Here is a 26,548-nt window from a genome sequence, read left to right on the forward strand (position 1 = left end):
TATAAAAGCACTTTTTGGCACGATCAAAATGAGCATGTCATGTCTCTTTTTTCAATCTTGATTAAGTTTGATTATCTGCAATATATAAAGTAAAAGGCAGAAAATAGTAAAACATTCAAAATACCAGTAAATGCTCTTGGTTAATGCAAACATTAAGAATTGAAGTTATTAATTAAATGAAGATAATATGGTAAATTCACATTTTTTCATATTAAAAAAATTAAAATTAAAGAAAAATAAGATAATAGGTCTTATTTTTATAGAACACAACTACCCATTATCTTTTTTAATAGAGACTAGTTAACATTACAGTATATTTTGCATTGGAATTTCAAATTGTTCACATATCGCTACTATGGAGCTATGCCATTAATTATATATGCCCCACTGTTTTAATATATCTGTACTGATCAGTTATCATAATTTTATAAGTGGTCCCGAGGATTACAAAGAAGGGTATCAAGGTTCCAGTGAGATATACATAAATAAATTAAAGAAACACATATGTATGTTAAAGAGGAGTGGCAAGTTCTTAATTTGTATCGTCATGATTTTATTTTGGACAAAAGTAAATTTTGAGTTGGAAAGAAAGATTAACGTTCTTTCTTGTTTCTACAGTCTCTATACTAGTCCTAACCCTAAACCCCACATCCTAAACTTAAAACGCTTAACCCGATAAAAGATTACATTCCACTTTTTCGTCAAAGAAATCTCACGAGTTTAAAAAACAAAAAAATTGATCCAAAATGTACTTGGACCACATATTCAAAAAACAAAATCATCATTCTGATCTTAATTTGATCCTATACATCTTCAACTTTCTTTAACCATGTTGCATATGTAAGACATAAGAATATCTTGTTTTCTTTATTTTTTTGTTTTTGTAGTCAAGGTATATCTTGTAAGTTGTTCTTTCTTGTCGTAAATTAGTGGTTTCGGTGGTTCCAAACTTATCAATTTTCATAGGACGTGTGACTTATTTACATAAGATATAATTTTATATCCTCTTGTTTATGATGAGGAGGAGAAAGGAAGCAGATTGGCTATAAAGAGAAATAATTATGGTGACAAATATGTGCATCCTTTTTGGACAAAAAATTTGGGGGGCATACTCACTTTTATAAGGAAAAGTTTTTCTACCAAAATGATGGAAGATTGAACACAAAGATCCTTTTACACGTCTATAGAGAAATGATTAGTTGTAGGAAATAGCTAGAGAAATAGATGGTTGATCAATTTTCCATCCATCGATTCATCATATTCCCTACACAAGTTAATACAAAAAGAAATCAATATTGGAGTTTTTTTTGGGGGGTAAATTATATTAATGTTGAAGTTGTGAGATACCTAGTTAATTAAAAGGTTGATTAAGAAGAGGACAATAACGTTGACCTCCACGAGTCACTTTTAGCTTGTTCAATGAGTGCAGTGCAGAAACCCTTGTAGTGTTTTGTGTTTGTGGGTTTGAGAGAAACGAGGAAATCTCCCTTTACACGTATGTTTCAACAAATCTATCCTCTCTCGATTGATCTTCAATATAATTTTGCCTCACATCTAAACTTCTTTTTTAAAAGATTTTACAGATGTTACTTGAATCTGAAATATTCAGCCTAATTATATATGAAAAACACTTCTTTCTTTATTATGTAAGTAGAAACTCATACATTTCTATCAATAGCAATGTGAGGTGTGTGTATAAGTTTTTATTTTTGTATTTTTGATGAATTATTTTTACATATGTATCAAACTATGATTCAAAAGATGAGTATCTTTTTACTGATAAGAAGGCAAGTAGTATCCATTATATATATGCACAATTGCGGAGCAAAAGTTTTTAGATTCGGCGGTCAAAATTAAAACTTAATTAAAAATGATTTTATCATCTTAAATCAAGGTCGAGCATTAGCTTGTATATATATATATATATATATATATATATATATTTTTTTTTTTTCCCAAGTGTTAGAGAGGGTTGTAAAAGAGGTGGGGAGGTAAGACCACTTTAGGGCTAACTTTGGCTTCCCATGTATATATATGCACACATATACATCTCAACCATTAATATATGATCTAATAGTATATTACAAATGTTCAACTTACATCCCTGTTACCACGTATGAATCGTAATATTTTAATATGAATTTAAGTTGAAAATTTGTTCATATCTACCACCAAATCACATAAGATTATATGAAGTGCGTAGATGTAGAACGAAAAATGATGTATCTCAACCATTGATATATGATCTAAGTAGTTGGTTTGATATGTACAAATCTTCAACTTAGGAATGTATCTATCATTCTAAGTCACTTTTCCCCTAAGTGGAATAATTCCCTCTTATGTGAACTTAGACTCTTTATACATTTATCCAAGACTACAAATTAATCATAGTCTCTGCCTGTGATCATGATCAGGAAGAAAAAGGGCATGCAGTTTCAAGGGACAATCATGTTGGCTTTCCTAAAACAAATAATATTATTTTTCTTCTGAAATTACTTTGAAATATCTTTTTTACATGAACCATAATTGGATTTTTTCATGCGGCTAAGCTTATTATGGATCAAGGACTGATATTTGGGCCTACCACTTTAGCAAGCATCACTAATGGTTGAGAGTAAATAACATAGGTTGGTGCCCAACTTTATATTACACCTTCTGCTGCTAGTACTCATCACCCACTCATGCATCAATCTTACATTCTACACCCATCATTCAATAAGCGTTGGAGAACACTTGCACCCCCCAAAAAAAAAAAAAAAAAAAAAAAATCATGTTTCTTAAAGGACCTTAATGATTCAATGTAGGATATAATGATAAAAGGATCTACACAATTGCAATGAAAGATTTAAATCCTATATCTTACAAAAGATGACGAACAAATTTTTTTAGAAAAAGGGGGAAAAAGAGAGCATCCAATGTCTAGAAATTGTAATAAAATCCCACTTGTAGCACAGAAAAACCCTAAACTCAAAACCCTTAAAAGATAAGTCTATACGAGTGATATCCATGAAACTTATATTGAAACTAAAAGATAAAATCAAAACACATGGTGTTTGGTGTGCTTGAATGATGGTTTGTCTTACGTCTCAGACGTATCTCAAGTGTCAAGGCTGTGATATCTTGGAATGTCTCTCTTAGTTTTTGCTTATCTTCAATGATGGCAAAATAGTAGGTAAATCTATGCTGAAAAGCTTCACTTCAGACAATTTAGAATTGTTTACAAAAGATATGTGGGAGATTTGGCTCCGAAGCTTGAGCTAGGTACATAACTATGTAATATAACTTAGCATATTTGTTAATTCAGTGAAACAATCTTATTAACTTGGTGGAGGCTCAAACTTGCTCCGTAGAGTTGGTCATGGTCGGCCACACATTCTGGCTGGCCTTTAAATTTTGAGCCCTTTGGAGCCCACTTGGGCCATCTAGGACTTGTAATGAGGAAAGTCCATTGCCTATCTTGCACTATAATGTAGTCCTTCGTTCTTTTTCTTGAGCTTAAAATTGAAGGAACATGCAAATGGCTTGTACCTCAGGAAGTTAAAAGTATTTATTATGTATTTTAGGTTTTAAGTTTGATTCTTCTCTTTTTTAATATCGCTTTGTTTACCCTTGTTATATTTGAATATGTTGAAGACTAAATAAAATTCCACATTAATCTTTTAACCACTTAATGATTTCTTGGATTAACTTTATTTTATGTGAGCGTACCACTGTTAGCAGATAATACCCTAACAGATTTGAATGACTTTATATACTTGCACCAAAAGCAATAGACTTTAAACAAACGAGTGTGATTTTGGGTGAGGAAACCTCCCAAGAGAGTTTCTTTTCTATGCCTCAGACGGGTGAGGGCTTCACAATTTATCTAAACAAAACTAGTAAGCAAAGCAAAATACACGAATTTATGGAGAATATAACAAACTAATCCAAGCAGAACTGCCTGAAGCACAAAGCATCAAATGAATCTCTAAATCTATGTAGTTCTCAGAGGTGTTGGACTTTGACTTCTGTTTGAAAACATAGTCGCAATGATGACTTATGATGAGGCTAGATTGAACTTTTGTTGACTGGACTGAATGTTTTTGCACTGGAATTACACGTCAACACCTTCAACTAATAGAGTTTAGCTGGAATTCGATACCAAGTTTGAAGTTGGCAGAGCAATAAACAAGTTGAGCCTTGAAGAGGCTGTGAAAGTGATCAAAACTGCAGACGAGTACTTGTTTTGGTTGATTCTGATTAATATGGAAGCTATCTAGACAATTTTAAGACATTAAGATGTCTTTGAAAAGCTTGTTGGGGATTTCATATGATGAAATACTTGACTTCTTCTTGTTTGATCTAATTTGCTGAACCAAATTTGTAAGAGGAATTAATCTCTTTTGAATTTTGCCTGATTTTCCTTATCTAGATGCGAAGGAAATCTTGGTTTCTTCTTCGTTTTATGAACTTCTTTTTGAGCTGGATTGCTTCTTAAGGAAGATTGCTTGCTTACTTTTGGTAGTTGTAAGATTGTATGATCTTTGATTTCTTTTGATCAATATGGATTGATTGTTGAGTTTTTTGCTTGATTAGTTGGTTGGTTGGGTGTCTCTTCTCCAGTCCAGGCACTCTTGAATTTATAGGAGAAAAATGATGTGGAAGAAATCTGGATATTTTTGGTTTTGGACTAATCTTCATTTAATGCACAAGTGGCAAAAGTTTTGTCAGTCAAAGCATTGGTCATTTTTTGGCACCTGCTTATCAATCTTCCTAAATGTCTCATGATCGTTCCTTGCAACAACTAAAATGAAGTGAACAATAATGCCCAGATTCTGCCAATGTTGGTACCATAAATATCCAAATACCCTGGCAGTAGAAAAAATTTCGGCGATCAATGTAATAAATAGGCGTGATTCTCAACTAAAGCAAGTCTGAATTTTACTTCCCATCTTTTAAGGTCATCAATTCTCCTTGGAGTTTAGTCACCAACGGTGAGGAAATTAACCTGACAACCTTAACAACTAAGAAACTATGAATTTTGGAAAAGAAATATTTCAAATAGCTTTGATCTTTTGGATTGAATTACTATTGGTGGTAACTTTGTTTCTCAACTGTCAGAAATGTGAATTAATTTTAAATTAATTCATAATAGTTGAATAACATGCGTCATTCACCATTTTTGGTAACAAAGCCCAATATTTTGTAAAAAAAGGAACCCATCAGCCAAACTGGGCTGGCACACAGATTCTAGTAGGGGTGAGCATTATTACCGAAAACCCGACCGAACCGCTTAAGGTTGTTTGGTTCGGTTTTTAGACTAAAAAATCAAAGAACTGGTAAAAAACCGGGCGAACCAGACCTGAACCAGGTTAGACCGATTTTAATTGTCAGCAAATCGCTCAAAACCAGACCGAACTGAATATTTTAATTATATTATTAAAAATAAAAATAATACACGTGTCAAAAGATGATTCGTCGAGTGTAAGCCATTTCATACTCTTTGCTACACACGATCGAGCGAAACCCTAAAACATTTCAAGGGCTTCGATTTTTTTTTTTTTCCCATTCCGCCTCTTCTTCTCTTCCTCCTCTCAGACTCTCTGGCTCTCTCAAGAACTCTTGCCTCTTCTCTTCCTTTGCTCAAACATTTCTCAACCGATCTCTCTCAGTCTCTCTCTCTCTCAGCCGCTTTCTCTCAATCACTCCCACTCTCATTCAGTCACTCACTCTCGTCTCCCTCAGCCGGTTTCGCTCTCTCTCAGTCTCCCTCTCTCGATTTTTTTTTTCTGTTTCAGGTATTAATATATGGAAACGGTGCAGATCAGAAGCTTTAAGATTTGTGGAAGTTTCAGGGTCATCTTGTTCAAGAGATCAAACCTTCTCAACTGGGATTCTTGTGATTTAGCACTGTCGGTACATAGGCGGCTTTACACTAAATACATTTATTTATTTTTATTTGGATTTTCTTTTGAACTTTGCAAATATGTAGATTGTGATTGAGATTACTCTCACAATTTGCTATAGTTGTAATAATGATTTCTGTATTTGGACATGTGTGGTGGATGATGGTTTTCTTAGGTTTTAAGGTTTTTTTTTTAAGTATTTGAATGATGATAAACTTTAGATATGTAAAGTTGGAGAAACTGGAAAACCATACAGGAACTCTCAAACTTGAATTGGCCTGGAAATTTGACCTAAAAAACAGAATGGGCTTGGAAAACTTTTTTTTTTTTAAAATAAAAAAACATTCAATTGTTGCTTTTGTTGGGCCTCGATAGATACCCGAATCAAAGCAACCCGGCCCGTCTAATTCGAGTTTCGAATTAAGTCGAAAATAGGCCAAATAAACAGGTCCACGGTTTATCATTTGGGCCTGCCGACCTGGCCCGGTTCGCTTACTGTTTAGGCCCATAACCGGCCAGACCCGACCCGTGCACAACCCTAGATTCTAGGCCCAAACACACTTGTATAAAAAATTTGAAGGAACATATATAATCAGACTGGCAGAGTACTCATACATTGGCAATTTTCATTGGCCAAGTTCTGGCATCAACAAAGTTAAGGTTATAAAGAAAAGTATTAGAAAACGTACAGTGAACTCGGGAAGCAAGTGATTTATGTTAGTATGCAACTCCATTTGCTTTTCTGGCTTGAAACCCAATTATGTCAACTCCATTTGCTTTTCTGGCTTGAAACCCAATTATGTCAAGAGTCTTCTGATCCACAATAATTCACAAACTCTGTGAGTCATTTCTTGATACTCTGCTTCAACACTAGACCGAGAAACCACATTTTGGTTTTTACTCCGCCAAGTGACTAGGTTACCTCCCACAAATGTAAAGTAACCTAAAGTAGAGCATCTATCTGTAATGGAACCAGCCCAATCAGCATATGTGTATCCAACAACTTCAAGATCTCCATTTTTTGAGAACATTAATCCTTTCCCAGGGGCTGACTTTAAGTATCTTAAGATCCGATCAACTGCATTCCTACGAGAAACACTGGGCGAATGCATAAACTGACTAACCACACTCATAGCATATGCAATATCTGGTCTTGGAGGACGTATGAAAAGTAGAACCTTTGGTGGTGGTGATAGAAGCAAGAGTCTGGATAGCCGGGTTAGCAAGATTGACCGCATGCTTCTGTGAGTTTGCAATAAGATGGAGAATCGTATAGGTCCCTGATATCGCAGCGGAAGTAAGATGTGATATGAGAAGATGAGGAAGGTGATGTGAGAAATTTGATGTATGAATTTGATGTAGGAATTGAATTTAAGAGGTATGTGTATAAAATTTGAGGGTATGTGTTTAGGGATTTGAATAAGAGGATTTGAGGATTTCAGATTTGAGGGATTTGGATTTGGGGAAAAATATGAGGAATTTGATTTAGGGTTTTGGATTTGAATATGAGAAATTTGAGATAAGGGTTTAGAGACAAAACAACTTTTCTTCACTCCCCCTCTCCCCCTGAAGAGAAGGGGACGTCAGAGTAAAGAGATATGCAGTATCTTCATGGGACTACGTCAAGGTAATAGGGATACGTCAATAAACATATCATTTTCACTCCCCCTTCCCCCCTTGAAGAGGAGGGGAGGAGAGCACTTAAATTTCAAGAAGAACGCAAGCACAGGTCACAAGAGAACTAGACTCTGATACAATGCTAAAATATGAATATGGTTTGAATACTTTGGGTTAGGTTTTATTCTTCTCCATAAGGAGGTATATATATGAGTTTACATGAGGGTTTTACAAGGAATTAGATACAGTAAAGAATTAGAAAAGTATCTCCTAATTGCACAATGATTTATCACTTATATAAAAATAGGAAAGCAAATCCCTTAATTAATCAAGGAAGTAAATCTCCTTGATTAATTAGAATACTCACGTCAACATATATCATTAAAGAGAATGTATACAATGATCTGACAAAAGCATTATTGAAGACTCAATTACATACCAGAAGCAGGACAAACTAGGAAATTAAGAGAAAGAAAAAAAAGGGGGAAAAACAGAGGACTAGTTTACACTTACAAGATACAATTTTAACAGTTTTTAGGACAGAAGAGAAGCTAACACTGCAAAACCAGTTCAAGCTCTGAAATGTTGGCATCCATTGGATTTATTATACCGGTTAACTTAAATCGCAAGTGTAGGTGCTTGAAATGTAATCTTCGGGTGTTGATGGTCGCCTTCATATGTAACAACCAACATGGTAGGATCTTCCAAGCATCGTTCGACATGCTTTCTTGCAGGGCATCCCCTCACACTGCTGCATTTGTAATAACTCCTTCGAAGGCAAAGCATCATGGACAGACTTATCAGCTAAGCTTGGAAATGGCTAAGCATATATATAACATTCAAGAAGAGCACGTATAAAGCTCATGGCCATCATCTAATATATTGTTGCGAATTCTGTATCTAAGGACAATGTTAGAGTAATAATCTATAAGAAGCATTTAAAACTAAGGGAAGTGATTTTGTTAAAATAATTCATTCATTTTCCTCTGTTCTTCCAGCCAATTAAGGACTCATTCATTTTATCTGCCATATGCTATGGATTGTTTGTGTATGATGAATAAGCCAAAATATATGAAACAGAAGAGAAAATATACATATTAAACAATCTAGACCTTAAGATTTGAAATCATTATGGAGAGGCAAAAATAAAATAACATAGACATACCTAGGATATGGAGACCCTTTAATAGGTTTCTGCCCATACTTCCTCCAGGTATAGTCATCAGGAGGTATATCAGCTAGCTTATTGCTTAAAGCCGGAACTCGGATTCTTCTCTTTATTCTAAGTTTCCTGTTAGGAGATGAACAAATACAAGAAATTAAAAACCGTCAGCAGGACACAAGAAGATAGAAAATCAGAAATCCAATCATAAATATTGTGTAAACCAACAAAATGTAGTGACATAAAGGACTGCATTTTAATCAGGATTTCAATACCTTCGCTTTGAGCAATGGCATCCACCAGCAGAGACTAGGCATCTTGGAGTGACTTCTTCACTTTTCGCCCCACACTTCGTTTTGGAAGAAAACATAGAGGTACAATCTCGAGAAGCCAAGAGTTCAGACGAAGAATATTGAATCATCCGCGTGTTAAGGCTACTTCCATCCATACTGATCAAAGAAGTGCTAGTAGGCTTTTGTGAGAATTGGTTCAACCCCATGATTAAATTATTAGGAAGAACCACACCGGCTTCAGATTGCCCTTGCTGCAATGCCGGGTTTGGTTTTTTCTCTCTACCCATGCTAAAGCTATTACTGTGGATCACATTTGCAGTTGCTTGATCACTTTGATGAACAGCACTAAAAAACTGTCTAACCAAGCAATTCTGAGGCTGGGGCTGGGGATGAGGCTGAGGCCAATTGTGTGTAGTATTTTGGGATGAAGGGTTAGGAGAGTCCAACAGTTCAACCTGGTTTATGTCATGGGATTTTGGCAAAGGACCTCTTCTGATCCTCTTCTGGTTTGATAACAATGATCCATCAAGGAGAGCAAGTAGTTTTCTGAATTCTTCCACTGCATCTTGAGCAATCAAGCTTACTTCTTGAACACTTCTCTTTTGTTTATTCTCAGATACACAACCAAACAGGTGATGGGCATGTTTCAAACTACTTTGAGCAGCCTCATGAATTTTGAAATCCAATCCTGGGTTCATTGAAACACAGACACCTGATTCCTTCTTCACGAGTCAATCCCAAACCCTACCAAATTAATTTTCTTACAACCTCAACTGTGCCAAAACAAGGTGAGGCTGTGATGAGGGCTAAAGTGCTAAACATGATCCTGAAAACCAAGGTGGCAGAAACCACCAATGGATCAAAACTATGTTGCTTCAGTGGCTTAGTGGATAAATTATTCATCATCCACTTCATGAAGGCTGCTTATATTTTGAAATAAACAACTGTATTATACTATTATATCTACCTTTTAGTCAACGGTGGCTTAAGTTTCACAACCCACTAAGGCACTAACCAATACAATATCTGAAAAATCTTAATTGGTTGATTGAGAGAGCGAGTGGAGTCCTAGAAAACAAAGGCGAATGAACTTGCATGTTGGAGCTATTTTTGATACAAGCGATACTCAGAAAAAAGATTCCAACACACACATCGGTGCATGATAAATGCTCCTAACTATGTGAACTACACTTACAAGTCCCAGCCATACTGGAGCTATTTAAAAATCATTATCTCAATAAAAAATATATAAAAAAATTGAGAATTTAACATACTAATATCTTTTTAGTTCAATGCCATTATCTCATCAAAATTACATAAAGCTGGTGTGGGGCATGTACAAGCCAAGGAAGAAGACGCATGAGGATTCGGAGAGTTGACATGATTGAGGCATCATAGCAGTCTCTCTCACTGATCACTAAACAGGGCTTGGACTATTGGCATTTATCTTTTGTGTTCATGATTGAAGCATGCTTGTTCCCAAAGGGTGGCAATTAGTGGCTTTGCTTCCACTCATCACTTTATTCAATTGTTTATTAGTTTCCTTGGATTTTCATGCTAAAGAAATCGTATGATGCAGCAGATGTTTCTAAATTAGATTGGATTAGATTGTAATTAAATTGAATTAATTTGGATTAGGTAAGATAAATTTCGTATTATACTATGTTTGACAGATTCTTAAAAGATGTTATCTTGTAATTGATTTCGATGTTTCAGATTCAAATTTTGAAATATCAATTCGGCCTGGGGTTTCAAGTTCCAAGCCCACGGTTTTGGGGCAAAGGCCCCAAACATTATGGTCGGTGTATACGTTGCTTTCTTATCTGTTCGGTAAGCAAACACTATAGTGATAGCTAACTATAGAGTTGAATCAAAGATTTCAAAATAATGATTCATGCTTTCTTGATTTGATTTGTCTTTGAGACTTTTGAAGTTGGAAGCGTATACAGGAAACAAAACTTGACATGCATGTTGCCAGATTGCTAATTTAGATCACACATTTGACAGTCTGATATGCCCTTGATATATTCTCAATTGTTTTTTTTTTCACAAGCGATATTGGGAAAGTGGGAAATCAAACGTAGGATCTCGGGTGCGGGTGTAGGAGTAAATGCTCTTAACCACTTACTACAAGCCTCTTAACTTCTCAATTCTAATGCAATCTAATTCCAATCTAAGTACACACCAAAGTCCTGTATCTAAAATCTGTTCATTACAGAGAATAAAGCAGACTCTCAATTTTCTGGTCTATGCTCTTGAACAATCAGTACAATTTTTGTTTATCCATTTCATGGAATTCCCATTTCATTTGGGAAACCATTCGAATTAGAAACCAACTTTGGCTCTTCGTAAAATAGAAGCTTCATCACAATTTATCCTGTTAAGGCTATGGTGAACTCATCAGGCACACAATCCTTTTCTTTCCCTTCCAGATTGCAGCAATCTAACAGAACGAATTATACAGTTCTCGTGAAGCACCCAAAAAATAGAAGAAAAATAAAATAAAGAAAACATTTGTTAAGGAGAACTCAAATGACACAAGCAAACTCACCTTCTCAATCATTAATTTTGTATCTCTGCGGGATTAGGGTTAACATTTATCCAGTTACCAATACTAGTATTAAGATCAGTACATGAATCAGAAAGTAGCTAAATGATTCTAAAGTCAGAACATAAGGTTATATGCAGCCAATGGTTACAAACAAATACTTGCTCAGATCTATGCCATTCCCAACTTAAAACTTCTCATAAAGTTTTTTTCCTACGTGGAACATAGTTTAGTCGTGAACGTTTGTTTTTGACAGGAGCACACCAGCTTTGACCATCAGCCGCCTTGGCTCTTAATTTTTTGTACTCTCTTGATCTTAAAACTGCCTCCATAATGTTTATATCTTCACGAATTTCTTGCCGGGAAAGGGATGCCAGACCAGGAAGTATGTCCCTCTGAAAATCTTTCAATCTTCTCCCCCTTCTCAACTTAACACCAAAATCCTTTCTATCAGTGTAATCTACTTCAGAAGGCTTTGATGACACACAATTGTCATCCGCGCTGCTTTCTGTTAGCTTTAGTGTGATTAACTCGAAAGAATCAGAAGAATACTGTGGTTGCTCACTCTCCTTCATTTCCATCTTATTTGATACCCCTACTTTGTAAGGACAATCTTGATAACCAGATGAGTTCTCCAATGAGATTCCGACAAGTGCTTCGGCTGCCTCTTTGATCAAAACATCGAGTTCAGCTGATTCTCCTTCCTTCTTGAGGCATTTGTGTTTTAATTGACTGTTGTTGGAAGATCTTTGGTCCTGTTCAACCATTAAGGTTTCTGAAACTTGATACCCTACATGTGTTTCGGAAAATTGATCAACACAAAAGGGATTTGAGTTTCTGTACTCAACCTCAGATTGCATAGTCTTTATGCTGCTGGAATCATTATCACCAATGCAGCCCGGCTTACATGAAGCAGAAGATATATTTCCATGTCCATCTTGATCTCTTTTTTGACTAAGATCAGAATGTGAAAATATAGGGTCTTCTGCTTTGTTGTTCTCATGGTTTGCTTGTTTAGCAGCTTCACATGAACGAGTTCGACAGTCTAGGAGTCCCATGATGAACCCGTCATTTCCCTTACCAGGGTCATTACTGTGACAACAAACTGCTTCACAGAGGTCTATCTTGGGTCTAGACGCAGCCTCCAAACTTACATGGCCCATTTCACTTATGCTCAATACATCAACTTTGGAATTCCCACCCCAATAATCTGTTCTCTCATTTTTTCTTTTGGAGTTCGTGGAAGCAAAATCTCCAGAATCATCTTTTTGAAACGTTTCAGAAGCTTTATTTGAGTCATTATCATTTTTCTTTTCCCCAGTTCCGAAACAAGGAGTGCCTTCCTCTACCTCGCCAACTAATCCATGAAAAGCATGTGATGAGCTTGCTGTTGAAGGATGGGCTACTGTAGGATCATTTGACAGACAAGATGAATCATCATGCTGAATTTTGTTGAGGTCCAGAAGCCCTGCTTCACATGAACTGAAATGTTGCCTTGTGGTGGACAAATTGTTAATTGGGACACCACCAGAAAGCTTTTTTAGTCCTGAAAAAGAGACAAACACAAAGTCCAAAATGCACAAGACTATAAGTTCTGAAATTCAACTTAATGCAGACTATGAAACATAGCTCTACACAGATAAATGAGCTGTACCTTGATTGAATGGATTCCACTCACTGTGATCTGAAAGGGGGTTACTGTCTGCAGCAGGAAACAATAGATTTTCCTTCCCACAACTTGAGACTATAGGATCAACAAGGACAGAAACTTCAGAATCGTGCTTGGCCCCGAAGTTTTTTATTGGAGTAGCACTGCTGAAAGAGGGTGAGTGTTCCAAACCCTCGATTGATGTCCTCTCAATTGATTCTTCTAAATCAATCACTTGGTGTGAGCAGGAATGAGTTTCTACATCAAACCAAGTTCTCTTAGTACCTCCCTCTCTCCTACTGTCGTCTTGAATGCTCAGGGAAAGCGTCAAATCTGCTGGATCTGTGAAATTATCACAACAAAGAGAACTCCTAAGTCCCAGAGTTACTTTCAAGTGGTCTCTTGTATTATTATTCTTCAGGAGATTCTTACCAATATAGCTAACGCATTGATCCGAGGGAAGTTTAAGATCAGGAGTCCTCGGCTGAATCTTATCATATACACCTTTGTACCCTTCTAAGAAGTCCTGAAATATAGATTGTGTTAATACAACTTGAAAGACAAGCACAAGCACAAGCTCATCACATTAACACTATCTAATTACAAATAATCTGAAATGAAACTAGGTCGCTCGTCGACTCATTCATAGAGGCTAGATATTTCTTTTATCTCTGCTTCAGGCTACACCAAATGTAGATAGATCTGAAGAGTAAATTAGTTGGTGAGCATGTAACAATGAAAAAACCATATTTTGGTCCAAATATTATTTATTAAACCTGCGTATATCAGTTCCAAAAGACCACCAAATACATTAGTACAAAAAAATAGCAAAAGGGGAGCTGGCTGCCTTCCATTCTCCTTTATCATAGAACCATTCATCCTAAGGCTTAGGAAGTCAAAGATCACTTACCATAGGTTCATCTCGTGTAGAATTTCTGCACGGTAACAGAGTTGACTCAGCACTAGCCTTCCTGAAATTGTATCTACCAAACTCCATCCTGCCAACGTTCTGCATCAGTGTCTTCTGTATCCCATATAGATGATGGAGGTCATGAACCTGGAGGGAAATCAGTAGCAAGAAAGTTAAGTAGGGTGGAGCCTATTTTGTGCACTTTTTCTCCTTAAACACATGTAGGGCCACTGTACATTGGAGCCTGCTTTAGAGTAAAAGCCAAAGTTTCTTATCTGCTGAAATTAAGCAGCATAAGGATTACATGTGTAATTGATACATATTCTGTTTTTCAAACCTTACATACCATCAATCAATGTCTAGGTTTGCCCAATACAAAGTTCTTTTATATGTTAACTAACTGATCATGTACAGTTGGAAAAAAAAAAAAAAAAAAAAAACCAATCATGTACATGCACACAAAATTATGCCTGTACATGACTCAAACTTTATCCTGTGATTTATAATATCGTAATACCTGCTTTTTAAACATAACCTCCTGGTTGAGCATAGTTGTCCTCAAAACATCGTTCAGAGAACCAGTGTATGCTTGCATTGACTTTGGATCAAGATCTCCTCGCATCAACATATTCATTTTTCTGAAATTACATCAAATCAGATTTTACATATTTAAGCACGAAAAAGTTTATAAAGGATTTCCACAATGTACTTCATACCTAGTACTTCAAAGCTCTGTCTAAGAATTTCACGTAATAATTCAGTATTAATTCAATTTAAGACAACCAATTGATGAAAAGGATTGCCTTTTCTCTGAAAAATGCGAAGTGGTTTGTAAAGAAATACTGTACAGCAAGTGTTACATAGGCATTGAAACCGGCAAACCAAATCTTTGTTCTTTACCATTTGAAGGAAAATTTTTCCCATAACTTGTCATGTTCTCTCACTATTTACCCGCCATCTGACTTCTGTTTGTGACTATCTATCTTGTACCACCTATCCCACTCCCTCTCCTCAGTAGTTTGACTAACAACTAAACTATTGAAATTAAAATTAAAACAACGCAATAAACGCAAATGCACTTCATGATTGCACTAATCAGAATTAATGGCTAATTAATGAGACCTCTATATCCTAGTTGCAACACAATGAGGAAGAAATGATGACTCTTGATAAGATGATATCCTGGTTGTGAGACAAGTTGGATTAAATTCTTCATTTCTGCTATTTGGGGAAAAAGGTTTTGTGGTGGATAAGTAACTAACATGGCCCATGGAAATGGTTTTGTTAACAAAGTACTTCCAAGTAAGAGACTATACTATTAATGCATCAAACTATTTGAAAAAACGGAAAAGAAAATTCAAGTAGACAACACAGAGAACAAAAGAACCTGGTTATCAAAAACTACACAACACATTCAAGCTTCAACACCCAATTATTTCAATGTAACGTGCCAATAAACAGAAATCCCATATGGAAAAATTCAAGTAGACGATAACCCAAATTCCAAAAACACTTCAAACCCAACAGTATATGCGTTTATGCACTCATATCACACGTACGAACATACGCATATATCTGTAAAATTTGGAAATGCAGAGAGAAGGAGAGAGAGAGTACCAAGATGTAAACGACCCAAAAGCAGAGCTTTTTGACATCCCAATATCTGCAGCAGCTTCTTCTTCTTCTTCCCCTTCTTGTTGCTCCACTAAATTCTCATTTTCCGCAACATAGCAGAGAGACTATGATCCAAGACAAATGCAGCCAATGATTCAACTTTGTAGCTTTTGTAAGGATGAAGAGAGAGAGAGAGAGAATCGGATCACACAGGGGTCATCACAAGAGAAAGAAAAAGATAATTATGTGCAGAGAGAGAGAGAGGGGGAGAGAGTAACAAGTAACAAGCGCAAGGAATGCGCGTGGGGGATCACACCCCAGTTCTTCCCGCAACCCAAATCACAGCCTTTCTTTCTCCTGTCTGGCGATTTTTTAATGTCTCTTTCTAGTTTCTCTCTGGGTCGTTGGGATTCCTTTCTTTTCTCTCTCTTCTTTATATTTTTTTATCTGTTTCTCTCTCTCTCTCTCTCTGCACTTAGATTTCTGGTTTAAGGAGGGAGGAGCTGTCACCTGTCAGACGTGCTTCTGCTGGGACAGTTTCAACTACAAAAGTTATTAATATATGCGTCTTCCCCATTACTTGTTTGTTTTACCTTCTTATCCCTCGTAATCATCTCACATATTACATTTTTATCCTCATAATCAGACTTTGATATTTTGGATTTGTTCACTTTTTCTTTTTAAGAGCAGATATTTAAGATATTTCTGGTAGGGTCAGGGGTTAGGATACTACTACTTGCAAAATAGTATTTTTTTTAATTGTTGGAAACGTAGAATCGAATTTGAGATACCTTTTAATAAATTTAAATTATTATTTTTGAATATAAGTCACACACTAGATACTATCAAAGTGCCATGAGAATTTGAATATGAGACCATTAATTTACTTTTTCTTTTTTAATACAAAGCTTTCTTGTGCTTCAAATAAATATTAAGTTAATATGAAAAAAAGAAAAAGTATTTTATTAATTTTCTGCTCATGATGAAATGTGAGGGAAAAAAACGAGTGATACTTTTTCCTCACAATAGAATACACATTGCATTGCCAACGGGTCTAGTTGTGGAAAAGTCAATGATCTAAAGTTTGCCTAATAGTATCTTAATAGTATAGATATGATAAAATTTCCCTCTTCCTTTCCGACTTTAGGAAAAGAAAAAGAAAAAAACATAGCATTGGCCTTATCATGACGTCTTTATTTTGTAGTTTTGGACCACATAACATCAAATATGCACTAGAAAGATGACATTGCAACCACCCAAGGCCCTTAAGTGACACGAAGGAGGATGGGTGAATGATACATCTTGGGTTCAGCAGTTGTAAACTCAATGGGATATCATCAGTTTTCACATCAAGCTTGTTGCTTTCAAATTTATATAAGATTTAACTATTCTTGTGGAGTAATTTTCTCTTCAATTCTTACTATATTATATTTATAAAGCAATTTGACGTATCGGTCGAAAATGTAGAAGAAAAGGCCACTCTTTTCAGAATAACATGCCTTTCATGATGAATTGGTTTTGGTGTGGTCAGGATCTGGCCAAGCATAAAACGCATGAGCCCTCCAATTTATGTAGGTAGGGGTGGTAGGACCACATGTCCCAAAACTTTCTTTAGATGAACAGGTTGTCAAACTCTAAGTTGTTGTTAGCCTGTGAGAAGCTTTCTAGACCTCACTTGTCCAACATGACCTCTTGCAGTTCATCTTTCAAATAGCCAAATAATTCCAAAACCATGGAGATCCAGAAGTGGCTTGGTTTCATACAATGCTGCCTTGTAACTAGTGATCTACAATCAAACAGGTGTCGTATTGAGCGGTCCAAGTTTTCCTCATTGGAGGACGATTTGGACGCTTGTTGGTTTCGTGAGGATGTTGTCTAATTTTTGATCCACGTGGTAAGTCCACATCATTATAAAAAAAAGAAAAAGGATCCCACTTTTGAAATGTCATCATTTAATAAACTCAAAAACAGTTTGGCTAACAAAATAGGTAAATTGTAAGGTTTTTGCGACGTTGAGTATGTACTGGTAAATGTCTCCAAAATCAGGTATGAACTCGTAAATGACCCTATAAGTTGAGGGGGTTTACTGTAGTTTGTTCTATAAGAAATTAAACCATGCAAGTTCCCAAAGGAGCATGGTACTAAATGTTGGATAATTAGCTACATGATCTTTATTGGTCCTGCCCGGACCCTTACCCGCCACCTCTCGAGACCCTCTGGCCGGCCAACTCTTTCACGGGCACCGCTACTCGCTGGCCACTTATTCAAGTGGTATTTGTGAGAATGGATTATGGAAGTTCTCCCCTCATAGTTGAAAAATATGCACTACCAACTATTTGCGCTCATTGTCCATGTTTTGACCCAACATTTATCACGAGTGCTTAGAGAAGGATTTGATGGGCTTGTACTTTGTGTGCGTTGTGCCACAGGTTCAGTTTTCTTTTATCTTTTGGGCCTCTGGCCCCATCCTCACCGAGCTTCAGCTTCGTATAGTTTGGCCCTTTCTTTTACTTTAAGAGGAAACAGTTTCTTAGCCCAATGGGCTAATACAACAGGCCTTGACCTAAGAAGACTAAACTGCGCCAAATTTAAATTACTCTCCCGGTAAATTAGATTAACTTAGAATAGATTATTGCTTCTATATAAAATAAAATAAAGTAATAGGGATCGATGCTTGGCCAGGAAGCAAATGCATAGCCACACAACTATCGTGTTCCTGTGCCCTTAGAAGATATGCTTTTTTTTTTTCTGAGCAAATGCATAGCTGGAGATATTTCTATCATCGGATGACATAACTTTTTTGCTGGTTGTTGGGACCCTATTTGCTCTTTCATTCTCATACAAATGTTTGATGAGCTTAATTTTATATGGTGGGATGCGAAGAATTTATTACTTCCCTTTCCATATGATAGAAATCTGCAAATCTGTATCTTAACCAGATGCGTACATGAAAATGAAAGGGAAACTTTATTGAGTAAGGCACAATCATGCATTGATTTCAAAAGTGTATAATTAGTACATTTTTAAGTTCAAGCTTTCTTGAACATGACTTTGAATGGCACATCAGTGAGAGCCAGGCGCCTTTTCCCATCTTGAATAAAAATCCCAACATCTCTGCATATCACTTTGCAGAAATTGCAAACTGTTGGGCAGAAAACGAGCTTGTAGTCTTCATCATATTTCTCAATCTTAAACCAATTGCTTGTGGTTTGACGACCGGGATTGCCCTCAACCCCACCACTCGTCACAAACCACTGTCCTGTTTGCTCATCAAACTTGTCCAATTTCCACATCGTGGATTGAACGCAGATTGTGGCAGCAGAGAACTTGATGTTATGATCGGTTGAGACCCGAACCACACCTTTCTTCGGGTTCACAGGCGAAAATGTCAGCGGGAGACCATTCGACACCTCATGCTGCTCTTGAACAAGATCAAGTGGGCAGCTGGTTGTGTTGCTAGTGCTAGCCAGAGTGAGCCCCCCGCCCCTCCCACGTATGACTGGTAAGATGTAATAATCGGTGCCCGTTCGGAGCTTCTTGCCGGTGATGTCAAGCACCGGGGACGGAGCAGCATTGGCTGACCATGGCTTGGCAGAGAAGGCAAGGAGAAGGAAGCAGAGTGCTAGCCTCAATGACATTGTTATTAGTACTTTCTTTGTTATTTTGTGTATAAATGAAAGAGGGGGTTCCATTTATAATAGAAACTAGGGATTTAGATTACATTTGGATTGAAAGATGATGCCTTAGCCTTACACTTATTTGTTCCTATCCACAACTAACAAAAATATATGTAGCTTAGGCTAATTCCATTGAAATGTTAGCTGTGTGCTGAAAACGTAAAACTTGGTACAATTCGGAAGTCGAGCAATCTGTATTTTAAGTGAAGTCAAAAGTCAATACCCGAATATGATTCAAAGTTTCCTTCTCTGATTTCATTTCAAACCACATGATATGTTAATCCATATATATTATAGCGGTGGCTTTGACTTCATGTATGTCTATAAGATATATATGAAGCTGGGAAGCATTACGTGCCCTTTTTGGTCTATGAATCGTGTATAATATATTTGAAGGATTCTACTGTTTTTTCACGCAGGCCTGTTCGAATTCTGGTTTTGCATATACTGTGAATTGCGCATACATCACGGTCAAAAAACGTTCGTGTGCATAGGTGCTCAACTTAACACTGCTCATTACATTTTAGCAATTAATTAGTGATTTGTAACTCTTAAACCCCTATGAGAGATAAAAGTGAGATCCAAGTCCAAACACAAAAAATAATAATTGAATTGAATTGAGCTAATTATAATGATTTGCAAAAGATTTGGATCCTATGTCAGATTTTATTGGACTTCTCTTTTCCACATGTTGCCTCACTTAAAATATCAATCCAACGGCTAAGAAACTAACACCACAATTTTCTTTTAAAAATAGCTTAAAGTAGGAATTGATCACTCTCTTTGATGAGTTCTTCCACACAAATCAATATCTTATTCCTTGTGATGGTCTTCTTTTATTTTTCATTCTGACGTTTAAGGCTATGATTCCATGTCTCGGTGGACAAAAGTAGAAAGAAAAGAAGAGGTTGAGCCAATTGAATCAAATACAATTCTTAATTGATGACAAAATGATGTAGAGCAGATGACAGAAGCAATTGAAGAGGAGTTGGACACACGAGTGAGTAAGGGCAAAACGAGCAAACTGCAGATTTAGACTTTGAGCTACGAATCGAGCCCATGATCCGTCAATTCGAAGAGAACGGCATCACGAGTAAAACTCATCACTTTGCCATGATGTATGGGCTTTTTCGGGCATTCGAGATCATTTAGCAACCCAAAATCCAGTTTTAAAGTATTTTATAGTTTTTGGAAACTTTGTTATTTTCCTATTTTAATTCCTTGTTTATTTCTAGGAGTATTTAAACAAATTTTACCCATGGCTAGGGTTATGTTTTGTTATTCCAATTTATCAAATAAGCCTTGAGGTTTTCTCATATCTTCCTAGTGGATTTCAGAGTTACATGTTCTAGGCTAAGGTTTTAGCCAATCTATTGTCACGCTGCGACACAAAACTAGAACAATCACATACCTAAAACTTGTACACATTTCCGTGTAATAACGGGTATTTTAATATATATTTGCATTTCAAAATTAGTCTGCAAATATATTCTTGGGAGCTTCTATAATGAGAGGCTATGTTGAGAAGTTACAATGAGGGGGTTCAATCAAACAGTCCAATAATAATTCTGCATTGTTTCAAACAGCTATTAGAGACCTCATTATAACCCCTCACAAAACCCCCCTCATTCTAGCCTCACTGTATGTACTCTTCGTCATTGAAAACTTTCACATGAAACCCATCTGTAATGGGCCCGTGTCCTTAAACAGAAGGGTGATGCATAGGGCATTTATGTTGATGATTGGCTCAAAAATAGTCAAAAGCAAAACTGCTTTCGGCTAGCAGACAAATTGGAGACAAATTAATGGCTAGCATTGATGGCTTACTTTTACCTTTTGACTTGTGTGTTTTGCTTTTGCCGTTGGGTGATTGAAGAGCAAATGTTTGGCTTATAAAAGGGAACATGCATTTGGGAAAAATAAAAGAGCGGAAAGCACCGAGAGTTGATGAGAGAAGAAAGAAGTTGGGAGAGAGAAAAATAATAGTTTGGGCAACTAAGTTTTTGTTGCTACTGTTGGTTATTTTTCCCTCTCTAAATTGTACTCAATTTGTATCCCCTTTATATTCTTGAGTGTGTGAGCTTGGGTATATTTGGGGCTTGGGTTTTCTGAGTGGTTAAACACTATTGTATTCTCTCATTGATTATAGTGGAATACTCCGTCGTCTCCAAACTGGATGTAGGCAATTGCCGAACCAGATAAATCTTGGTGTTGTTCTTGTTGATTATTTTGTTCAATTTTTCTCCTGCCTGTTGTTATTTATTTTTCACTCGCAGTTGGTTGACGCTTCCGCACAACAAGTGGTATCAGAGCTCCAGTTTTTCGACTGGGGTTTCGTGGGAGTGAAAAATCTGTCGGTGCTACAGTGACGGGTGAATAGTGCACGTGAATAGTGTCGGTGCTACAGTGCCCGTGAATAGTGCTGTGCTACAGTAGCAGTGAATAGTGCCGGGCAGATTTGATGGCTGGAGAAAAAGTTGAAATTTTAAAGGAGAAGGAATCGACATCGTCTTCGTCGGCACCTACATCCAATAGACATCCAATTGCCAGTACAAGGTTAGAGGTTGATAAATTTAATGGCTCCAATAATTTTGGTATGTGGCAATGTGAAGTTATGGATGTGTTGTATCAACAAGAGTTGGATATGGTTCTGGAGGATAAACCAGAAGATATTGATGACAAGCAGTGGACTCGAATTAATCTCCATGCTTGTGCCACTATTCGATCGTTCCTTGATAAGGAGTTGAAATACCCGTATATGAAGGAAACTTCTGCTAAGAAGTTATGGATGAAATTGGAGGAGAAGTATATGACCAAGAGCGCAGAAAATCGGCTCTTCTTGAAGAAACGACTCTTCCGATTTCAATATCGTTCAGGTATTTCTATGCATGAACACCTCAATGATTATAATAAAATACTTGCTGATTTAGCAAACCTTGATGTGATAATTCCTGACGAGGATAAGGCACTATGTTTGTTAAATTCATTGCCTGATGATTATGATCATTTGACAACTACTTTGTTGTATGGAAAATCCGAGGTGAAACTGGATGAGGTGTCTGCGGCATTGGTGAATCATGAGTGTCGTAAAAAGGAACAGAAGACTCAAAATTCACAAACCGAGGCACTCGTTGCAAGGGGTCGAACAGAGGAAAGAAAATCTGGGAAGCGGGGAAAATCTCGTTCAAAGTCACGAGGGAAGTTTCCTGCTAAAGATGAATGTGCCTTTTGTCGCCAAAAGGGTCATTGGAAGAAAGACTGCCCCAAATTGAAGAACAAGGAGAAGGAGAAAGTGGGTTCTGAAGCAAATGTTGCAAAATCTGGAGATGAAGATTTCGAGTTTGCTTTGGCTAGTTCATCTGCTGATGGTCACTCAACTGAGTGGATTTTGGATTCAGGTTGCACCTATCATATGTGTCCTATTCGGGAATGGTTTTCTAGCTTCGAGGAGCTGGATGGTGGAGTTGTTTTGATGGGCAACAATAATGCCTGCAAAACACAAGGGATAGGCAAAATCTGTTTGAAGATGCATGATGGAACAGTCAGAGAATTGAGTGATGTTCGGTATGTTTCGGATATGAAGAAGAATCTCATCTCATTAGGCGCTTTGGAATCCAAGGGTCTCAAGATCACCATGGAGGGTGGAGTTCTTAAAGCTGTGCATGGGGCACTGGTGGTGATGAAAGGTACAAGACGAAATAACTTGTATTTCTTGCAGGGTAGTACAGTTATTGGTGGAGCAGCTATCACCGAAGCTGCTGACGCAGATAGCACAGACACCACAAGGTTATGGCATATGCGCCTTGGGCATGCTGGTGAAAAAGCGTTGCAAGGATTGGTGAAGCAAGGCTTATTGAAAGGTGCAAAGGCATGCAAATTGGAATTCTGTGAACACTGTGTGCTGGGTAAGCAAACTAGAGTGAAATTTGGCACTGCTATTCACCACACTAAAGGCATTCTAGATTATGTTCACACTGATGTTTGGGGACCTTCCAATAATGCATCTTGGGGAGGTAGCCATTATTTTGTCTCCTTTGTTGATGACTTCTCTAGAAGAATATGGGTGTACACCATGAAGCGTAAAGATGAAGTCTTGAAGATATTCCTGAAGTGGAAAAAGATGATTGAAATGCAAAGCGGTCGGAAGATCAAGACTCTCAGATCAGACAATGGTGGTGAATATAAGTCTGATCCTTTCTTGAAAGTTTGTCAAGATGAGGGTATTGTGAGGCACTTCACGGTTAGGGAGACACCGCAACAGAATGGGGTGGCAGAGCGCATGAACCGTACTTTGCTTGAGAAAGTTCGGTGTATGTTGTCTAATGCTGGTTTAGGCAAGGCGTTTTGGGCTGAGGCGATTACTTATGCAAGCCATCTCATTAATCGGTTGCCTGCTGCTGCGAATGAGGGCAAAACGCCCATGGAGGTATGGTCTGGTAAACCTTGTACTGATTACAAGTATTTACACATATTTGGTTGTCCTGCTTACTATCATGTCAGGGAAAGCAAGTTAGATCCAAGAGCAAAGAAGGCTCTATTTATGGGATTTAGCACTGGCGTGAAGGGATACCGACTTTGGTGTCCAGATGAGAAGAAAATTGTTGTAAGCAGAGATGTGACTTTTGATGAGGCTGCTATGGTAAATCAGAACAAGCATGAAGGTGAAATTGAAGCAACTAAGACCATGAGTAGTTCAAAGCAGTTGGAGTTACTGAAAACTCCAGTTGTTCCAGTAAGGTCTGATACTACAGACACTAGTCCTACAGTTGATTCCGATGAAGAGGACGAGGATGATGAAGAGGAGGCACCTACCCAAGAGCCTCCACAGCAACAAGATTCTATTGCAACCAGAAGATCGAGAAGGGAAATTCGAAAGCCTGCTCGGTTTACTGATATTGTGGCATATGCACTTCCCGTTATTGAAGATGATATTCCATCCGCCTACAAAGAAGCTGTCAGAAGTTCAGAGAGCGTGGAGTGGAAGAAATCTATGGATGAGGAGATGAAGTCTCTTCATAAAAATGAGACTTGGGAGCTGGTTCAGTTACCAAAGGGGAAGAAAGCAATTGGTTGCAAATGGGTTTATGCCAAGAAGATGGAATCTTTGGGAAAGGACAATGTGAGATTCAAAGCCCGATTAGTAGCTAAAGGATATGCTCAGAAGGAAGGCATTGACTACAATGAGGTATTTTCTCCTGTAGTAAAACATTCCTCTATTCGTATTTTGTTGGCTTTGGTTGCACAGTTTGACCTTGAGTTGGCTCAACTTGATGTCAAGACTGCATTCTTACATGGTGATTTGGAGGAAGAAATTTATATGTCTCAGCCAGAAGGTTTTAAGGTTGCTGGAAAAGAAAATTGGGTTTGCAAATTGCAAAAATCATTGTACGGCTTGAAGCAGTCTCCAAGACAATGGTATAAGCGATTTGATCGGTTTATGATCGGGCAGAAGTACACAAGAAGTCATTATGACCATTGTGTATACTTTCGCAAGCTACAAGATGGAACCTTCATCTATCTGCTTTTATATGTTGATGATATGCTTATAGCATGTAAAAGCAAAGTGGAGATTGAAAGGTTGAAGACTCAACTGAGTAATGAATTTGAGATGAAGGACTTAGGAGAAGCTCGGAAGATACTGGGTATGGAAATTGAAAGAGATAGAGCGAAGGGCAAGATTAGTCTGTGTCAAAAGCAGTATTTGAAGAAGGTACTACAGCGTTTCGGGATGAATGAAAATTCAAAACCGGTTAGTACACCTCTTGCCCCTCATTTCAAACTTAGTGCTTCTATGTCTCCTAAAACTGGTGAAGAGAGTCATTACATGGCTCAAATTCCATATGCAAGTGCTGTTGGTAGTTTGATGTATGCTATGGTGTGTACGAGGCCTGATATTTCACAAGCTGTTAGTATTGTCAGTAGATATATGCATAATCCAGGAAAAGGGCATTGGCAAGCTGTGAAATGGATTCTACGGTATATTCTGGGTACTGTGGATGTTGGTTTATTGTTTCAGCATGATAAAGTTACTGGTCAATGTGTTGTTGGATATGTGGATTCTGATTACGCAGGTGATTTGGACAAGCGTAGGTCCACTACAGGTTTTGTATTCACTATTGCTGGAGGTCCAGTGAGTTGGAGGTCGATTCTGCAATCTACAGTTGCTCTGTCGACTACGGAGGCTGAATACATGGCGGTAACAGAAGCTATAAAGGAAGCCATCTGGCTTCAAGGATTGCTTGATGACTTGGGGGTTGAACAAGACCATGTGGATGTTCATTGTGACAGTCAGAGTGCTATTTATTTAGCAAAGAATCAAGTTCATCATGCACGTACAAAACACATTGACGTGAGGTTCCATTTTGTTCGTGAGATTATTGACGAGGGAAATATTCTTCTTCAGAAGATTGGGACCGCTGAGAATCCTGCGGATATGTTGACAAAGCCAGTTTCGTTGCTCAAGTTTAAGCATTGCTTAGACTTAATTGGCATTTGTAAAGTTTGTTGATTGCCCCATGGGGGATTGGGAGACGACCATTGAGAGTGTTGCTTCGAGGTTTTGAGCCAAGGTGGAGATTGTTGATGATTGGCTCAAAATAGTCAAAAGCAAAACTGCTTTCGGCTTGATTGGCTCAAAAATAGTCAAAAGCAAAACTGCTTTCGGTGCTTTCGGCTAGCAGACAAATTGGAGACAAATTAATGGCTAGCATTGATGGCTTACTTTTACCTTTTGACTTGTGTGTTTTGCTTTTGCCGTTGGGTGGTTGAAGAGCAAATGTTTGGCTTATAAAAGGGAACATGCATTTGGGAAAAATGGAAGAGCGAAAAGCACCGAGAGTTGATGAGAGAAGAAAGAAGTTGGGAGAGAGAAAAATAATAGTTTGGGCAACTAAGTTTTGTTGCTACTGTTGGTTATTTTTCCCTCTCTAAATTGTACTCAATTTGTATCCCCTTTATATTCTTGAGTGTGTGAGCTTGGGTATATTTGGGGCTTGGGTTTTCTGAGTGGTTAAACACTATTGTATTCTCTCATTGATTATAGTGGAATACTCCGTCGTCTCCAAACTGGATGTAGGCAATTGACGAACCAGTATAAATCTTGGTGTTGTTCTTGTTGATTATTTTGTTCAATTTTTCTCCTGCCTGTTGTTATTTATTTTTCACTCGCAGTTGGTTGACGCTTCCGCACAACAT

At 37.4% G+C, this 26,548-nt stretch overlaps 3 protein-coding genes across 4 annotated transcripts; all 3 read right to left on the bottom strand.

The window, feature by feature from the left end:
* Positions 1–7,806: 7,806 nt before the first annotated feature.
* On the bottom strand, positions 7,807–9,844 carry LOC117628434 (probable WRKY transcription factor 15). Its single transcript, XM_034360893.1, has 3 exons — positions 8,940–9,844; positions 8,668–8,793; positions 7,807–8,271 (listed from the first exon to the last, which is right to left on the bottom strand). The coding sequence occupies exons 1-3, from the start codon at positions 9,653–9,655 to the stop codon at positions 8,121–8,123; spliced, it is 993 nt and encodes a 330-aa protein (XP_034216784.1). The 5' UTR covers positions 9,656–9,844; the 3' UTR covers positions 7,807–8,120.
* Positions 9,845–11,490: 1,646 nt separating this feature from the next.
* Positions 11,491–16,142, bottom strand: LOC117628243. Of its 2 annotated transcripts, XM_034360648.1 has the most exons (6): positions 15,681–16,142; positions 14,581–14,701; positions 14,064–14,210; positions 13,586–13,679; positions 13,160–13,495; positions 11,491–13,051 (listed from the first exon to the last, which is right to left on the bottom strand). In XM_034360648.1, exons 2-6 carry the CDS (start codon positions 14,695–14,697, stop codon positions 11,703–11,705), a joined length of 2,043 nt encoding a protein of 680 aa, XP_034216539.1. In that variant the 5' UTR covers positions 14,698–14,701; positions 15,681–16,142; the 3' UTR covers positions 11,491–11,702. The 2 variants fall into 2 exon arrangements, with proteins under 2 accessions (XP_034216539.1, XP_034216538.1); XM_034360647.1 differs by having other exon boundaries at positions 13,160–13,679.
* Positions 16,143–18,623: 2,481 nt separating this feature from the next.
* On the bottom strand, positions 18,624–19,354 carry LOC117628315 (kunitz trypsin inhibitor 5-like). The gene has a single exon (XM_034360735.1). The coding sequence runs from the start codon at positions 19,313–19,315 to the stop codon at positions 18,707–18,709; it is 609 nt and encodes a 202-aa protein (XP_034216626.1). The 5' UTR covers positions 19,316–19,354; the 3' UTR covers positions 18,624–18,706.
* Positions 19,355–26,548: the final 7,194 nt, after the last annotated feature.

Source organism: Prunus dulcis, chromosome 5 (genome assembly GCF_902201215.1).
Source record: "Prunus dulcis chromosome 5, ALMONDv2, whole genome shotgun sequence".
Classification (NCBI taxonomy): domain Eukaryota; kingdom Viridiplantae; phylum Streptophyta; class Magnoliopsida; order Rosales; family Rosaceae; genus Prunus; species Prunus dulcis.